General features: G+C 46.2%; 2 protein-coding genes across 5 annotated transcripts in view; both read left to right on the top strand.

The window, feature by feature from the left end:
- LOC124149543 (vesicle-fusing ATPase-like) overlaps positions 1–16,380 on the top strand; it is a 67,442-nt gene that overhangs the window by 38,487 nt on the left and 12,575 nt on the right. For all 3 annotated transcript variants that reach the window (XM_046521219.2, XM_046521218.2, XM_046521220.2), the window contains exons 14-15: positions 5,300–5,395; positions 10,378–10,534. In XM_046521219.2, coding sequence (XP_046377175.1) covers positions 5,300–5,395; positions 10,378–10,534 — 253 coding nt within the window. The remainder of the gene's footprint in view (positions 1–5,299; positions 5,396–10,377; positions 10,535–16,380) is intronic.
- On the top strand, positions 324–4,569 carry LOC125372333 (spore coat protein SP85-like). Of its 2 annotated transcripts, XM_048381955.1 has the most exons (3): positions 324–3,400; positions 3,541–3,576; positions 3,625–4,569. In XM_048381955.1, the coding sequence occupies exons 1-3, from the start codon at positions 3,140–3,142 to the stop codon at positions 4,087–4,089; spliced, it is 762 nt and encodes a 253-aa protein (XP_048237912.1). In that variant the 5' UTR covers positions 324–3,139; the 3' UTR covers positions 4,090–4,569. The 2 variants fall into 2 exon arrangements, with proteins under 2 accessions (XP_048237912.1, XP_048237911.1); XM_048381954.1 differs by having other exon boundaries at positions 3,541–4,569.

The following is a 16,380-nucleotide window of genomic DNA, read 5'->3' as shown; positions in this document are numbered from 1 at the left end:
ATATTATATTAATCCAATCACACACCAAATAGCACCGCTAATTAGCGCTGTGTAGTGTACTTCTGCTGAAACAATACATGCACGCTGGCTCGTGTCGGCCTTTGACGCAGTCGCAAAGAACAAAGACACCATGTTGCGAGGGTGGCGTCTGTCTGGACTGACACCTGGACTGGACTGCAGGTGTGATGACATAAGTGAGTAGGACTCTTGTCTTGACCCCATCAGTGACATTTCACAGGATGTAATTAGTGTTTGAATGACATTGTTTATATACTTGTTACAAGTTCTGCTCCATAAACACTGATGTGGAATACATAGTTGTTTGTTTTGCAGCGTATGTCTAAGTTGGTATTTTTGCTATCCAGAATGTCTTATTGTTGATATAAATGCGATATTTATTAATGCGAGCAAAGACCACTCGCATTTTTCGCATTTAATTCACCCTCACAGCCCTCTGTACTAAAACAGACACTTCTCTGTACAAACACAGACTCACATCCCTGTACAAACACAGACTCACCTCCCTGCACTAACATGACACAGCCCCCTGCACTAACAGACGTCTCCCTGTGCTAAAACAGACACCTCCCTGTACAAACACACCCACCTCCCTGTACAAACACACGCACCTCCCTGCACTAACATGACACCCCCCCCCCACCTGCACTAACACAGACACTTCCCTGTACTAAAACAGACACCTCCCTGCACTAAAACAGACACTTCCCTGTACTAAAACAGACACTTCCCTGTACAAACACACTCACCTCCCTGCACTAACATGACACAGCCCCCTGCACTAACACAGACACCTCCCTGTACTAAAACAGACACTTCCCTGTACAAACACAGACTCACCTCCCTGCACTAACACGACACAGCCCCCTGCACTATCACAGACACCTCCCTGTACTTAAACAGACACCTCCGTGTGCAAACACACTCACCTCCATGCACTAACATGACACAGCCCCTGCACTTACACAGACACCTCCCTGTGATAAAACAGACACCTCCCTGTACAAACACACGCACCTCCCTGCACTAACATGACACCTCCCCCCCCTCCTGAACACAGAATCACCTCCCTGCACTAACATGACACAGCCCCCTGCACTAACACTGACACGTCCCTGTACTAAAACAGACACCGCCCTGTACAAACACACGCAACTCCCTGCACTAACATGACCCCCCTCCCCTGCACTAACACAGACACCTCCCTGTACCAAAACAGACACTTCCCTGTACAAACACAGACTCACCTCCCTGCACTAACACGACACGGCCCCCTGCACTAACATGACACAGCCCCCTGCACTAACACAGACACCTCCCTGTGCTAAAACAGACACCTCCCTGTACAAACACAGACAAAGCCCACTGTACTAACAAGACACAGCCCCTGCATTAACACGACACAGCCCCCTGCACTAACACAACACAGCCCCCTGTACTAACACAGACACCTCCCTGTACTAAAACAGACACCTCCTTGTACAAACACACGCAACTCCCTGCACTAACATGAACCCCCTCCCCTGCACTAACACAGACACCTCCCTGTACTAAAACAGACACTTCCCTGTACAAACACACTCACCTCCCTGTACTAAAACAGACACTTCCCTGTACAAACACACTCACCTCCCTGCACTAACACGACACGGCTCCCTGCACTAACATGACACAGCCCCCTGCACTAACACAGACACCTCCCTGTGCTAAAACAGACACCTCCCTGTACTAACACGACACAGCCCCCTGTACAAACACAGACAACTCCCTGTTCTAAAACAGACACCTCCCTGTACAAACACACTCACCTCCCTGCACTAACAGACCACAGCCCCCTGCACTAACACAGACACCTCCCTGTACTAACACGACACAGCCCCCTGGACTAACACAGACACCTCCCTGTATTAAAACAGACACCTCCCTGTACAAACAGACTCACCTCCATGCACTAACACAACACAACCCCCTGTACAAACACAACACAGCCCCCTGTACTAACAAGACACAGCCTCTGCATTAACACGACACGGCCCCCTGCACTAACACAACACAGCCCCCTGCACTAACACACTCACCTCCCTGTACTAACACAGACACAGCCCCCTGTACTAACAAGACACAGCCCCTGCATTAACACGACACGGCCCCCTGCACTAACACAACACAGCCCCCTGCACTAACACAGACTCACCTCCCTGTACTAACACAGACTCATCTCCCTGTACTAACACAGACACAGCCCCTTGCACTAACACAGATTAACCTCCCTGTACTAACACAGGCACACATCCCTGTACTAACACAGACACAGCCCCCTGCACTAACACAGAAACCTCCCTGTGCTAAAACAGACACTTCCCTGTACAAACACACTCACCTCCCTGCACTAACATGACACAGCCCCCTGCACTAACACAGACACCTCCCTGTGCTAAAACAGACACCTCCCTGTACAAACAGACTCACCTCCATGCACTAACACAACACAACCCCCTGTACAAACACAACACAGCCCCCTGTACTAACAAGACACAGCCCCTGCATTAACACGACACGGCCCCCTGCACTAACACAACACAGCCCCCTGCACTAACACAGACTCACCTCCCTGTACTAACACAGACTCATCTCCCTGTACTAACACAGACTCATCTCCCTGTACTAACACAGACACAGCCCCTTGCACTAACACAGATTAACCTCCCTGTACTAACACAGGCACACATCCCTGCACTAACACAGACACAGCCCCCTGCACTAACACAGACACAGCCGCCTGCACTAACACAGACACCTCCCTGTGCTAAAACAGACACTTCCCTGTCAAAGCCCACTGTACTAACAAGACACAGCCCCTGCATTAACACGACACAGCCCCCTGCACTAACACAGACACCTCCCTGTACAAACAGACTCATCTCCCTGTACTAACACAGACACAGCCCCTTGCACTAACACAGATTAACCTCCCTGTACTAACACAGATTAACCCCCCTGCACTAACACAGACACAGCCCCCTGCACTAACACAGACACAGCCCCCTGCACTAACACAGACACAGCCCCCTGCACTAACAGACACTTCCCTTGTACAAACACAGACAGCCCCTGCATTAACATGACACAGCCCACCGGCACTTACCCAACACAGCCCCCTGCACTAACACAAACACATCCCTGTACCAACACAGACACCTCCCTGTACCAACACAGACACATCCCTGTATTAAAACAGACACAGCCCCCTGTACAAACACAGACACACCTCCCTGTACCAACACAGACACAGCCTCCTGTACCAACACAGACATATCCCTGTACCAACACAGACACAGCCCCCTGTACCAACACAGACACAGCCTCCTGTACCAACACAGACATATCCCTGTATTAAAACAGACACAGCCCCCTGTACAAACACAGACACACCTCCCTGTACCAACACAGACACATCCCTGTACCAACACAGACACAGCCCCCTGTACAAACACAGACACACCTCCCTGTACCAACACAGACACAGCCTCCTGTACCAACACAGACATATCCCTGTACCAACACAGACACAGCCCCCTGTACTTACACAGACACAGCCTCCTGTACCAACACAGACACAGCCTCCTGTACCAACACAGACATATCCCTGTACCAACACAGACACAGCCCCCTGTACTTACACAGACACAGCCTCCTGTACCAACACAGACATATCCCTGTACCAACACAGACACAGCCTCCTGTACCAACACAGACATATCCCTGTACCAACACAGACACAGCCTCCTGTACCAACACAGACACAGCCTCCTGTACCAACACAGACACAGCCTCCTGTACCAACACAGACACAGCCTCCTGTACCAACACAGACATATCCCTGTACCAACACAGACACAGCCTCCTGTACCAACACAGACACAGCCCCCTGCACTAACAGACACAGCCTCCTGTAACAACACAGACACAGCCTCCTGTACAAACACAGACACAGCCTCCTGTATCAACACAGACACAGCCTCCTGTACCAACACAGACACATCCCTGTACCGACACAGCCCCCTGTACTAACAGACACCTCCCTGTACTAACACAGACACAGCCCCTTGTACTAACACAGACACCTCCCTGTACTAACACAGACACAGCCGCCTGCACTAACACAGACACCTCCCTGCACTAACACAGACACAGCCTCCTGCACTAACACGGACACAGCCCCCTGCACTAACACAGACTCACACCCCTGTACCAACACACAGACAGCTTCCTGTACCAACACAGACACATCCCTGTACTAACACAGACACAGCCCCCTGTACTAACACAGACACCTCCCTGTACTAACACATACACCTCCCTGTACTAACATAGACACCTCCCTGTACTAACAGACACAGCCCCAGCCCCCTGTACTAACACAGACACCTCCCTGTACTAACACAGACACACCTCCCTGTACTAACACAGACACCTCCCTGTACTAACACAGACACAGCCCCCTGTACTAACACAGACACAGCCCCCTGTACTAACACAGACACAGCCCCCTGTACTAACACAGACACCTCCCTGTACTAACACAGACACCTCCCTGTACTAACACAGACACCTCCCTGTACTTACACAGACATCTCTCTGTACTAACAGACACCTCCCTGTACTAACAGACACCTCCCTGTACTAACACAGACACCTCCCTGTACTAACACAGACACCTCCCTGTACTAACACAGACACCTCCCCGTACTAACACAGACACAGCCCCCTGTACTAACACAGACACCTCCCTGTACTAACTGAACTCAAAATGCAAATGCTTGCACTGTAAACATCATGTCTTCTGAAACCACTGCACCAAACAATCTAAAACTTGACATGCTATTTCCCACCAGTGAAAAAGCAGCATTCTTTCAAGACTTTGGAATCTATTTTTAATATGGACACTGAAGAAGTGTATGATTAGTTACCATTAAGGACACAACATATATGCTCCATTTTTCGCATTATTTTACATTTTAAATTTGGTAACACCCAAAATCTGATTTTCAATGTGGCAGTTATAACAGATACATATTTATGCAGAAAAAGGTCTTCTTAAGTAGCTTTCTCTGTTGAATACTCCTCCAGGGGACCTACAGTGCCATGGTACTATTTGTAGATATATGCTATAAGAAAATCAGGGAACAAACATATTTAGAAACCAATTGGTTTTATGTGTACTTCAAGTTTCAATGGATCACTTGCATTGTGTATATGATGTTCTTCCATCTGTTTCTAGGCAACATCGACAGTGGAGGTAGACCCAGATGCTATAGAGAAGCTGCGAGTATCCCGAGTAGACTTTATGCATGCTTTTCAGCATGATGTTAAACCTGTAAGTGTTTATGAAAAGACTCGAATGTCTATTTCGGGGAGAATTAATTACCTCACTTAAATGGAACAAAGCAGATATTGATTGTACTGAAACTGAATGATCAAACAAGTTAGATCATTGGATAATGTGTACATTACCCGGTAATTTCTCTGGTGTAATTCCAAGAAGAAGGCATTATTAAATCAGTTTATTAGAAGATAGGTCAGGCCTTTGATCCCAAATCATACAGACACATTACAATTCTGAGTATTTTAAATCATGGCCTATATAAATTCCTGGAATGTAATAATATTCTTAACCCATCGCAAGCAGGCTTTGAAAATAATTAACATCCATTATAATATTTCTATTATTAATATGCTGATACACTTAATGAAACTCTAAAAGAAAACTATACTGCACATTTATTGACTTCTGAAAAGGCTGATAATCTGTGGAGAGTAGTGCTATGGCAGAAACTACTTCTTAGTGGTATTAATGGTTTTCCTTATATGGCTGCAAAGTATAGAGTTATAGAAATCTTTTAGAAATTACAACTTAATTTTTATTTTACTTAGGAACAGTACCCCAAACTTCATGATTTATGACTAATTTGGAAGATTGCTACTTTGTTTAACGGTGTATATAAGAGAATGATAAACTTCTGGCATAAAACAAGAAAAGGTAATAAGAAGCTCTCACACCAAGTTTATGATTCTGTTTCTTATGATTTAAAAAGTAATGGAAATAATAATAAGTAGTTGGAATGTACAACTAATACTCTAAACTCTTTTGGTTTATGTAATTTGTTGGAAAAGCCCGATCAGTATAGGACTAAATGGCTCACTGACCATGTTGAAAAGGATCAGTTTCTCTAAGAATGGCAATGCAAGATCTTGTCTAGTTTTAAAGGCAATCAATATAAGTGTATCAAACCTGAGCACTCCTTTGAGAAATACATCTTACTTAACAAAAATATTTCTATTCCTCTATTTAAATTAAAGCGGTAGATGGAAAAAAACTTCTCAAGAAGACTGAACATGACATTTATGTATTTTCCCAGTAGTAGTGGAGGCATATCATTGTTTAATGTAAAGTCTTCGCTCTCATAGATCTCAATACATCACTGAATATTACAGTAAATTCTCCAATACTCATATTTTTTACTTATCCTGCATTACTCCTTAATTCATTCACTGTTTTCCTTACAACAAAAGACAGCGCTCAGTGATGGTCTTGGGTGAAAAAAGATGTTTCCGTTTTCAACTCCTGCTTTTTGCATGGACCATCGCCGCTGTCATGTGCCCTTGATGACAAGTCACTTTCCTCACACCACTGCCTGTCGTATAACAGCAAGGACGTCTCTCGGCTGAGCTCTTCAATTTGGATTTTTTTAGACCCTTAGCTTCGGCTGTTACTCTAGATTATATCTGTGATGGGTGATGTATTCTTTTCATATTACCTTCACTATTTTGTGTATTAATATGGGGGTGATTTGGTGTGGCTCGTTGTTTCCTGCCATTTTGAATTTGTGTTACAATTGTGTACCTGCAGGGGTAGTCAAATTGTTTGCAGTTCGTAGCTACGTATCTATAAAATATTTATGTGTTTTTAAATATGGGTAGCTTTGGCGTTACACAGGGTTTGCATGAGTCATTGTATACACTTTCAACTCGTACAATATTTGCCGATAGATATTTGTATAATTCGAGTGTCAATTTTTCAACTCCATATCACTCAACAACTCTCTATTTGCTTGCGTGGTGTACTAATTGTCGTGGTAAAAAATCTTCCAAAGATCCTCATCTATGCTGTTTGGCTTGCACACAAGTTTGCTCTCCAAACTTTAAATGTAATTTTTGTTCACCTCTCTCTCCATCAAGTTTTGCTATTTATAGACAGCAGTCCCGTCGTGTTGGGAGGAAGGTGTCACAGTCGCAGGATGCAAGCAGCGGACATTCTTCTGTCATAACTACACAACCGTTATCTTCGGTTGGTAATATGGCTTCCGTAATAGTGACTGCAGACATTCACCCTCCTACAAATTCAACAGTGTAGGAGGCCAATGTGACTATCGTACCTGATTCTAATTTACAGGCGTCTAGGGCTTCCAGTGCTACCGCCTCTGCGACGCTGGTGCGTGTGTATCACAACACTTTGATTGCAGTAGCGCAGACACAAGCCAAGATTCCAGTCATCACTCATGGGCGTTGCTTCTCAAGGGCTTGTGCTGAGCGCAGCGCCTGCCTACCCTCCAGGTGCATCTACGATTACATCAGCCTCAGGGCTGCCAGTATACCCCATTACATCAGCGACGCATGATCAGCTTAGCGCTGTTCCACCTACTTATCCGGCAGTGCATCAATCATCTCAAAACTGTGGTTGACTTCCAACAGCTTCAAATAGACCACATGAGGAACAATCTCAGGGCCACACTAATGGAGATTACCGTGGCCCGCAGGCTTGAGCTGTCCAACTGGGATTCCGAGTTTAAGCGCAGGCTCCTACTTCAACCTTGATCAACTAGCGTCCTGTTCAACGAACGGTTAAGTATCTAACACAGGAACAAGACTGCGCTCAAAGCATTGGAGCACGTTTATCAGAATTCCTCCCAGTGGGCAGGCAGATCGGGCAATTGTAAGCCAATAAACTCATCCCTCAAGGAATGTCAGGACCAGATTTCCTTCGAGGTAAAGGGCGTGGCAGAGGCAAAACCAGAAGGCTCATATCACTTTAGCTTGATTTTCCCACTGGTTTTCCAACAAGATCTGATTGAGACCAAAGACAATTGTCTAAACCATTTACAACTGTGGTAAAAATTTCCCAACAGAGGTTGTTTTTTTCCTCAACGTTTGGCAGCGACTGGTCTCATGCTATAAATTTTTCTGCCAATTCTCCCGTATAGCGATGTATGTTCAACGTTGGCTAAACGATTTCACGTTAGTACTCTTGTTATCCCCCGCCGCGCGAAAGCGCGAAGCGGGGGATATAGTATTCACGACCGTCCCGTACGTCCGTACGTCCGTCCGTACGTCCCACCTGTTTGTTGCCGCGATATCTCAAGAACTAAACACTGGATTGTCTTCATATTTGGAACTATGGTGTATATACAGACTCCGCAGACACCAGTCGGTTTTGGTGACCTTGATCCCATTTTCAAGGTCACAGCAGGCAAATCTGCTTTTGGAGTTGGAAAACGGTGTTGCCGCGATATCTCAAGAACTAAACACTGGATTGTCTTCATATTTGGAACTATGGTGTATATACAGACTCCGCAGACACCAGTCGGTTTTGGTGACCTTGATCCCATTTTCAAGGTCACAGCAGGCAAATCTGCTTTTGGAGTTGGAAAACGGTGTTGCCGCGATATCTCAAGAACTAAACACTGGATTGTCTTCATATTTGTAACTATGGTGAATATACAGACACCGCAGACACCAGTCGGTTTTGGTGACCTTGACCCCATTTTCAAGGTCACAGCAGGCAAATCTGTTTTTGGAGTTGGAAAACGGTGTTGCCACAATATCTCAAGAACTAATCGCTGGATTGTCTTCATATTTGGTACTATGGTGTACAGGCGGGGGATATTTCGTCACTCTGTGACAAATACTTGTTGAATTTGATTCATGTGGTGTCTGGAAGACAGTTGTTCCAAACTTGAAGAACTTCACACCTTCAAGATTGGACATTGGACAAAATCGTCATATGCTGCTGGGTATTCATCTGTGGGGATCATTGTACAGGCAGCACCAGGCGTAAAAAAATTCAGGGAGATCAATTTTGCACCTACACCGGCCAAGTCACTTGTCCTACACAGAACTCGGAAACACCACACCATACAGTTCACTGTGGACTGTCCCTTGTGTGGAACTGGTACCTCGTCTCCGGCATTTTACGGATTCGAGGTTAATGCACAGGGTGATTTAAATATCACAGGTCAAGATTTCTGACTATAAACACCGGAATTAGGTCAACTAACCTAATGTGAGCCTTGCAGGGTCATTGTACCAGGATGGTTGGCAAGCTTGGCTCAATGACACAGTAGGTAAAGATTTTAGCTTTCGCTATCATTCTTTATTACCAAGTGTGTACAGGGTATTACAGGGCGGTCGGGTAGGCTAGTGGTTAAAGCGTACGCTCGTCACGCCAAAGACCCAGGTTTCGATTCCCGACATGGGTACAATGTGCGAAGCCCATTTCTTATGTCCTGCGCTGTGATATTGCTTGAATATTGCTAAAAGCGGCGTAAAACCATACTCACTCACTCACTCACAGGTGTTACACTTGAATTCGTATGTTCCACTTGTAAATAAAATTGAACCAACCCGGTGTGCTTTTTCCACCTCACGGATTATTGACAAACATGTGTCATTTTTGGGGTGTGAATTATTGAGGTTTTGGACATCTGAAGGTATTTCCACCTCCAAACCATCTGATACAGATGCATTAAGGAGTAATGCAGGATAAGTAAAAAATTTAGTAAAATCTAAATAGTTATTACATTTGTATACTTATCCTGCATTACTACGTCTAAGGACCCAACCGTCACAGTCTTGCCTCAAAAGGCAATGATGTGAGGAAGGTGACTTGTCATCAAGGTCATATGACAACGGTGATGGCCCGAGCAAAAAGCAGGAGTTGAAAACGGAAACATCTTTTTTTTACCCAGGACTATCGCTGAGCGCTGTCTTTTGTTGTCGTAAGGTAAGCAGTCAATGCATTAAGGAGTAATGCAGGATAAGTATACAAATGTAAAAATAATTTAGATTTTACTCAGGTTTTTACTTAACTTCAATACTCCTTAATGCATCGGTATCAGACAGTATGGTGGTATATTTTACTAATATCAATATACTCAACAAAGATTTATCGAATATTCCTGTTAATCAACTTACTGTTTCATTGTTCCTGGATATCAGTATTTCAGAATGTTTGTTGTCACTAATGTGTAAAAGTTTGCTAAGGTTGAAAAACTGTTTTCTAATATATGTGTTCCATGTTAGGCATTTGGTAGCAGCAAGGATGAGTTGGACCGGTTCATGACAAATGGTATCATCAACTGGGGCTCACCAGTGAACAGAGTGCTAGAAGCTGGAGACCTCACAGTGTCACAGACCAAGACCAGTGACAGAACACCCCTTGTCACCATGTTATTGCAAGGTAATCCTAAGTTTGTTTACTGACACATGTGGACACCCAAGGCCATTACTGAAGTGTGTGAAAACACAAGGCCATTACTGAAGTGTGTGAAAACAAGGCCATTACTGACATGTGTAGACACCAGGGCCATTACTGACACATGTGGAAACAAGGCCAAGACTGACGTGTAGACACCAGGGCCATTACTGACACTTGTGGAAACAAGGCCAAGACTGACACGTGTACACACCAGGGCCAAGACTGACACGTGTAGAAACCAAGGCCATTACTGACACATGTGGAAACAAGGCCAAGACTGACACGTGTAGACACCAAGGCCATTACTGACACGTGTGGAAATCACGGACAAGACTGACACGTGTAGACACCAAGGTCATTACTGACACATGTGGAAACAAGGCCAAGACTGACACATGTAGACACCAGGGCCATTACTGACATGTGTAGCCACCAGGGCCATTACTGACATGTGTAGCCACCAGGGCCATTACTGACACATGTGGAAACAAGGCCAAGGCTGACACGTGTACACACCCAAGGCCATTACTGAAGTGTGTGAAAATACAATGCCATTACTGAAGTGTGTGAAAACACAAGGCCATTACTGAAGTGTGTGAAAACAAGGCCATTACTGACACGTGTAGACACCAGGGCCATTACTGACACATGTGGAAACAAGGCCAAGACTGACACGTGTAGACACCAGGGCCAAGACTGACATGTGTACAAAACCAAGGCCATTACTGACACATGTGGAAACAAGGCCAAGGCTGACATGTGTAGACACCAGGGCCATTACTGACACTTCTGGAAATCAAGGACAAGACTGACATGTGTAGACACCAAGGCCATTATTGACACATTTGGAACCAAGGCCAAGACTGACACGTGTACACACCATAGCCATTACTGACATGTGTAGACACCAAGGCCATTACTGACACATTTGGAACCAAGGCCAAGACTGACACGTGTAGACACCAGGGCCATTACTGACACATGTGGAAACAAGGCCATTACTGACACGTGTACACACCATAGCCATTACTGACATGTGTAGACACCAAGGCCATTACTGACACATTTGGAAACAAGGCCAAGACTGACACATGTAGAAACCAAGGCCATTACTGACACATGTGGAAATAAGGCCAAGACTGACACGTGTAGACACCAGGGCCATTACTGACACTTGTGGAAACAAGGCCAAGACTGACACGTGTACAAACCAGGGCCATTACTGACATGTGTAGACACCAAGGCCATTACTGACACATGTGGAAACAAGGCCAAGACTGACACATGTACACACCAGGGCCATTACTGACATGTGTAGACACCAAGGCCTTTCTGACATGTGTAGACACCAAGGCCATTACTGACACATGTGGAAACAAGGCCAAGACTGACACGTGTACACACCAGGGCCATTACTGACACATGTGGAAACAAGGACAAGACTGACACGTGTACACACCAGGGCCATTACTGACATGTGTAGACACCAGGGCCATTACTGACACATGTGGAAACAAGGCCAAGACTGACACGTGTGGACACCAAGGCCATTACTGATATGTGTAGACACCAAGGCCAAGACTGACACATGTGAACACCAAGGCCAAGACTGACACGTGTGGACACCAAGGCCATTACTGACATGTGTAGACACCAAGGCCATTACTGACACGTGTAGACACCAGGGTCATTACTGACATGTGTAGACACCAAGGCCATTACTGACACATGTGGAAACAAGGCCAAGACTGACACATGTAGAAACCAAGGCCATTACTGACACATGTGGAAACAAGGCCAAGACTGACACATGTAGACACCAGGGTCATTACTGACATGTGTAGCCACCAGGGCCATTACTGACACATGTGGAAACAAGGCCAAGGCTGACACGTGTACACACCCAAGGCCATTACTGAAGTGTGTGAAAATACAATGCCATTACTGAAGTGTGTGAAAACACAAGGCCATTACTGAAGTGTGTGAAAACAAGGCCATTACTGACACGTGTAGACACCAGGGCCATTACTGACACATGTGAAAACAAGGCCAAGACTGACACGTGTAGACACCAGGGCCAAGACTGACATGTGTACAAAACCAAGGCCATTACTGACACATGTGGAAACAAGGCCAAGACTGACACATGTACACACCAGGGCCATTACTGACATGTGTAGACACCAAGGCCTTTCTGACATGTGTAGACACCAAGGCCATTACTGACACATGTGGAAACAAGGCCAAGACTGACACGTGTACACACCAGGGCCATTACTGACACATGTGGAAACAAGGACAAGACTGACACGTGTACACACCAGGGCCATTACTGACATGTGTAGACACCAGGGCCATTACTGACACATGTGGAAACAAGGCCAAGACTGACACGTGTGGACACCAAGGCCATTACTGATATGTGTAGACACCAAGGCCAAGACTGACACATGTGAACACCAAGGCCAAGACTGACACGTGTGGACACCAAGGCCATTACTGACATGTGTAGACACCAAGGCCATTACTGACACGTGTAGACACCAGGGTCATTACTGACATGTGTAGACACCAAGGCCATTACTGACACATGTGGAAACAAGGCCAAGACTGACACATGTAGAAACCAAGGCCATTACTGACACATGTTGAAACAAGGCCAAGACTGACATGTGTAGACACCAGGGCCATTACTGACACTTGTGGAAACAAGGCCAAGACTGACACGTGTACACACCAGGGCCATTACTGACATGTGTAGACACCAAGGCCATTACTGACACATGTGGAAACAAGGCCAAGACTGACACATGTACACACCAGGGCCATTACTGACATGTGTAGACACCAGGGCCATTACTGACACATGTGGAAACAAGGCCAAGACTGACACGTGTAGACACCAGTGCCATTACTGACACTTGTGGAAACAAGGACAAGACTGACACGTGTAGACACCAGGGCCATTACTGACACATGTGGAAACAAGGCCAAGACTGACACGTGTACACACCAGGGCCATTACTGACACGTGTACACACCAGGGCCATTACTGACATGTGTGGAAACAAGGACAAGACTGACACGTGTAGACACCAAGGCCATTACTGACACGTGTGGAAACAAGGTCAAGACTGACACGTGTAGACACCAGGGCCATTACTGACATGTGTAGACACCAAGGCCATTACTTACACATGTTGAAACAAGGCCAAGACTGACACGTGTACACACCAGGGCCATTACTGACATGTGTAGACACCAAGGCCTTTCTGACATGTGTAGACACCAAGGCCATTACTTACACATGTGGAAACAAGGCCAAGACTGACACGTGTAGACACCAGGGCCAAGACTGACATGTGTACAAAACCAAGGCCATTACTGACACATGTGGAAACAAGGCCAAGGCTGACATGTGTAGACACCAGGGCCATTACTGACACTTCTGGAAATCAAGGACAAGACTGACATGTGTAGACACCAAGGCCATTACTGACACATTTGGAACCAAGGCCAAGACTGACAGGTGTACACACCATAGCCATTACTGACATGTGTAGACACCAAGGCCATTACTGACACATTTGGAACCAAGGCCAAGACTGGCACGTGTAGACACCAGGGCCATTACTGACACATGTGGAAACAAGGCCATTACTGACACGTGTACACACCATAGCCATTACTGACATGTGTAGACACCAAGGCCATTACTGACACATTTGGAAACAAGGCCAAGACTGACACATGTAGAAACCAAGGCCATTACTGACACATGTGGAAACAAGGACAAGACTGACACGTGTACAAACCAGGGCCATTACTGACATGTGTAGTCACCAAGGCCATTACTGACACATGTGGAAACAAGGCCAAGACTGACACATGTACACACCAGGGCCATTACTGACATGTGTAGACACCAAGGCCTTTCTGACATGTGTAGACACCAAGGCCATTACTGACACATGTGGAAACAAGGCCAAGACTGACACGTGTACACACCAGGGCCATTACTGACACGTGTGGAAACAAGGACAAGACTGACACGTGTACACACCAGGGCCATTACTGACATGTGTAGACACCAGGGCCATTACTGACACATGTGGAAACAAGGCCAAGACTGACACGTGTGGACACCAAGGCCATTACTGATATGTGTAGACACCAAGGCCAAGACTGACACATGTGAACACCAAGGCCAAGACTGACACGTGTGGACACCAAGGCCATTACTGACATGTGTAGACACCAAGGCCATTACTGACACGTGTAGACACCAGGGTCATTACTGACATGTGTAGACACCAAGGCCATTACTGACACATGTGGAAACAAGGCCAAGACTGACACATGTAGAAACCAAGGCCATTACTGACACATGTTGAAACAAGGCCAAGACTGACATGTGTAGACACCAGGGCCATTACTGACACTTGTGGAAACAAGGCCAAGACTGACACGTGTACACACCAGGGCCATTACTGACATGTGTAGACACCAAGGCCATTACTGACACATGTGGAAACAAGGCCAAGACTGACACATGTACACACCAGGGCCATTACTGACATGTGTAGACACCAGGGCCATTACTGACACATGTGGAAACAAGGCCAAGACTGACACGTGTAGACACCAGTGCCATTACTGACACTTGTGGAAACAAGGACAAGACTGACACGTGTAGACACCAGGGCCATTACTGACACATGTGGAAACAAGGCCAAGACTGACACGTGTACACACCAGGGCCATTACTGACACGTGTACACACCAGGGCCATTACTGACATGTGTGGAAACAAGGACAAGACTGACACGTGTAGACACCAAGGCCATTACTGACACGTGTGGAAACAAGGTCAAGACTGACACGTGTAGACACCAGGGCCATTACTGACATGTGTAGACACCAAGGCCATTACTTACACATGTTGAAACAAGGCCAAGACTGACACGTGTACACACCAGGGCCATTACTGACATGTGTAGACACCAAGGCCTTTCTGACATGTGTAGACACCAAGGCCATTACTTACACATGTGGAAACAAGGCCAAGACTGACACGTGTAGACACTAGGGCCATTACTGACATGTATAGACACCAAGGCCATTACTGACACATGTGGAAACAAGGCCAAGACTGACACGTGTACACACCAGGGCCATTACTGACACGTGTGGAAACAAGGACAAGACTGACATGTGTAGACACCAAGGCCATTACTGACATGTGTAGACACCAGGGCCATTACTGACATGTGTAGACACCAAGGCCATTACTGACACATGTGGAAACAAGGCGAAGACTGACACGTGTACACACCAAGGCCATTACTGACATGTGTAGACACCAAGGCCATTACTGACACGTGTGGAAACAAGGCGAAGACTGACACGTGTAGAAACCAAGGCCATTACCGACACATGTGGAAACAAGGCGAAGACTGACACGTGTACACACCAAGGCCATTACTGACATGTGTAGACACCAAGGCCATTACTGACACGTGTGGAAACAAGGGGAAGACTGACACGTGTACACACCAGGGCGATACTGACATGTGTACACACCAGGGCCATTACTGACATGTGTTGACACCAAGGCCATTACTGACACATGTGGAAACAAGGATAAAACTGACACGTGTATACACCAGGGCCATTACTGACATGTGTAGACACCAGGGCCATTACTGACATGTGTAGACACCAAGGCCATTACCAACACATGTGGAAACAAGGCCAAGACTGACACGTGTAGAAACCAAGGCCATTACTGACACATGTGGAAAGAAGGTCAAGACTGACACGTGTAG

This window comes from Haliotis rufescens, unplaced genomic scaffold (genome assembly GCF_023055435.1).
Source record: "Haliotis rufescens isolate VD_foot unplaced genomic scaffold, xgHalRufe1.0.p SCAF_4, whole genome shotgun sequence".
NCBI lineage: Eukaryota > Metazoa > Mollusca > Gastropoda > Lepetellida > Haliotidae > Haliotis > Haliotis rufescens.
Note: the sequence above shows the minus strand (reverse complement) of the source record. Positions and strands in the feature narration are given on the sequence as shown.

What these genes read in the sequence shown, in the direction of transcription:
- LOC125372333 (XM_048381954.1), top strand. Translation starts at nt 3,140, where the DNA reads ATGACACAGCCCACCGGCACTTACCCAACACAGCCCCCTGCACTAACA. An exon ending in CCTCCTGTACCAACACAGAC is followed by an intron (nt 3,401 to 3,540) that starts ATATCCCTGTAT and finishes ACCAACACAGAC; the next exon opens with ACAGCCTCCTGTACCAACAC.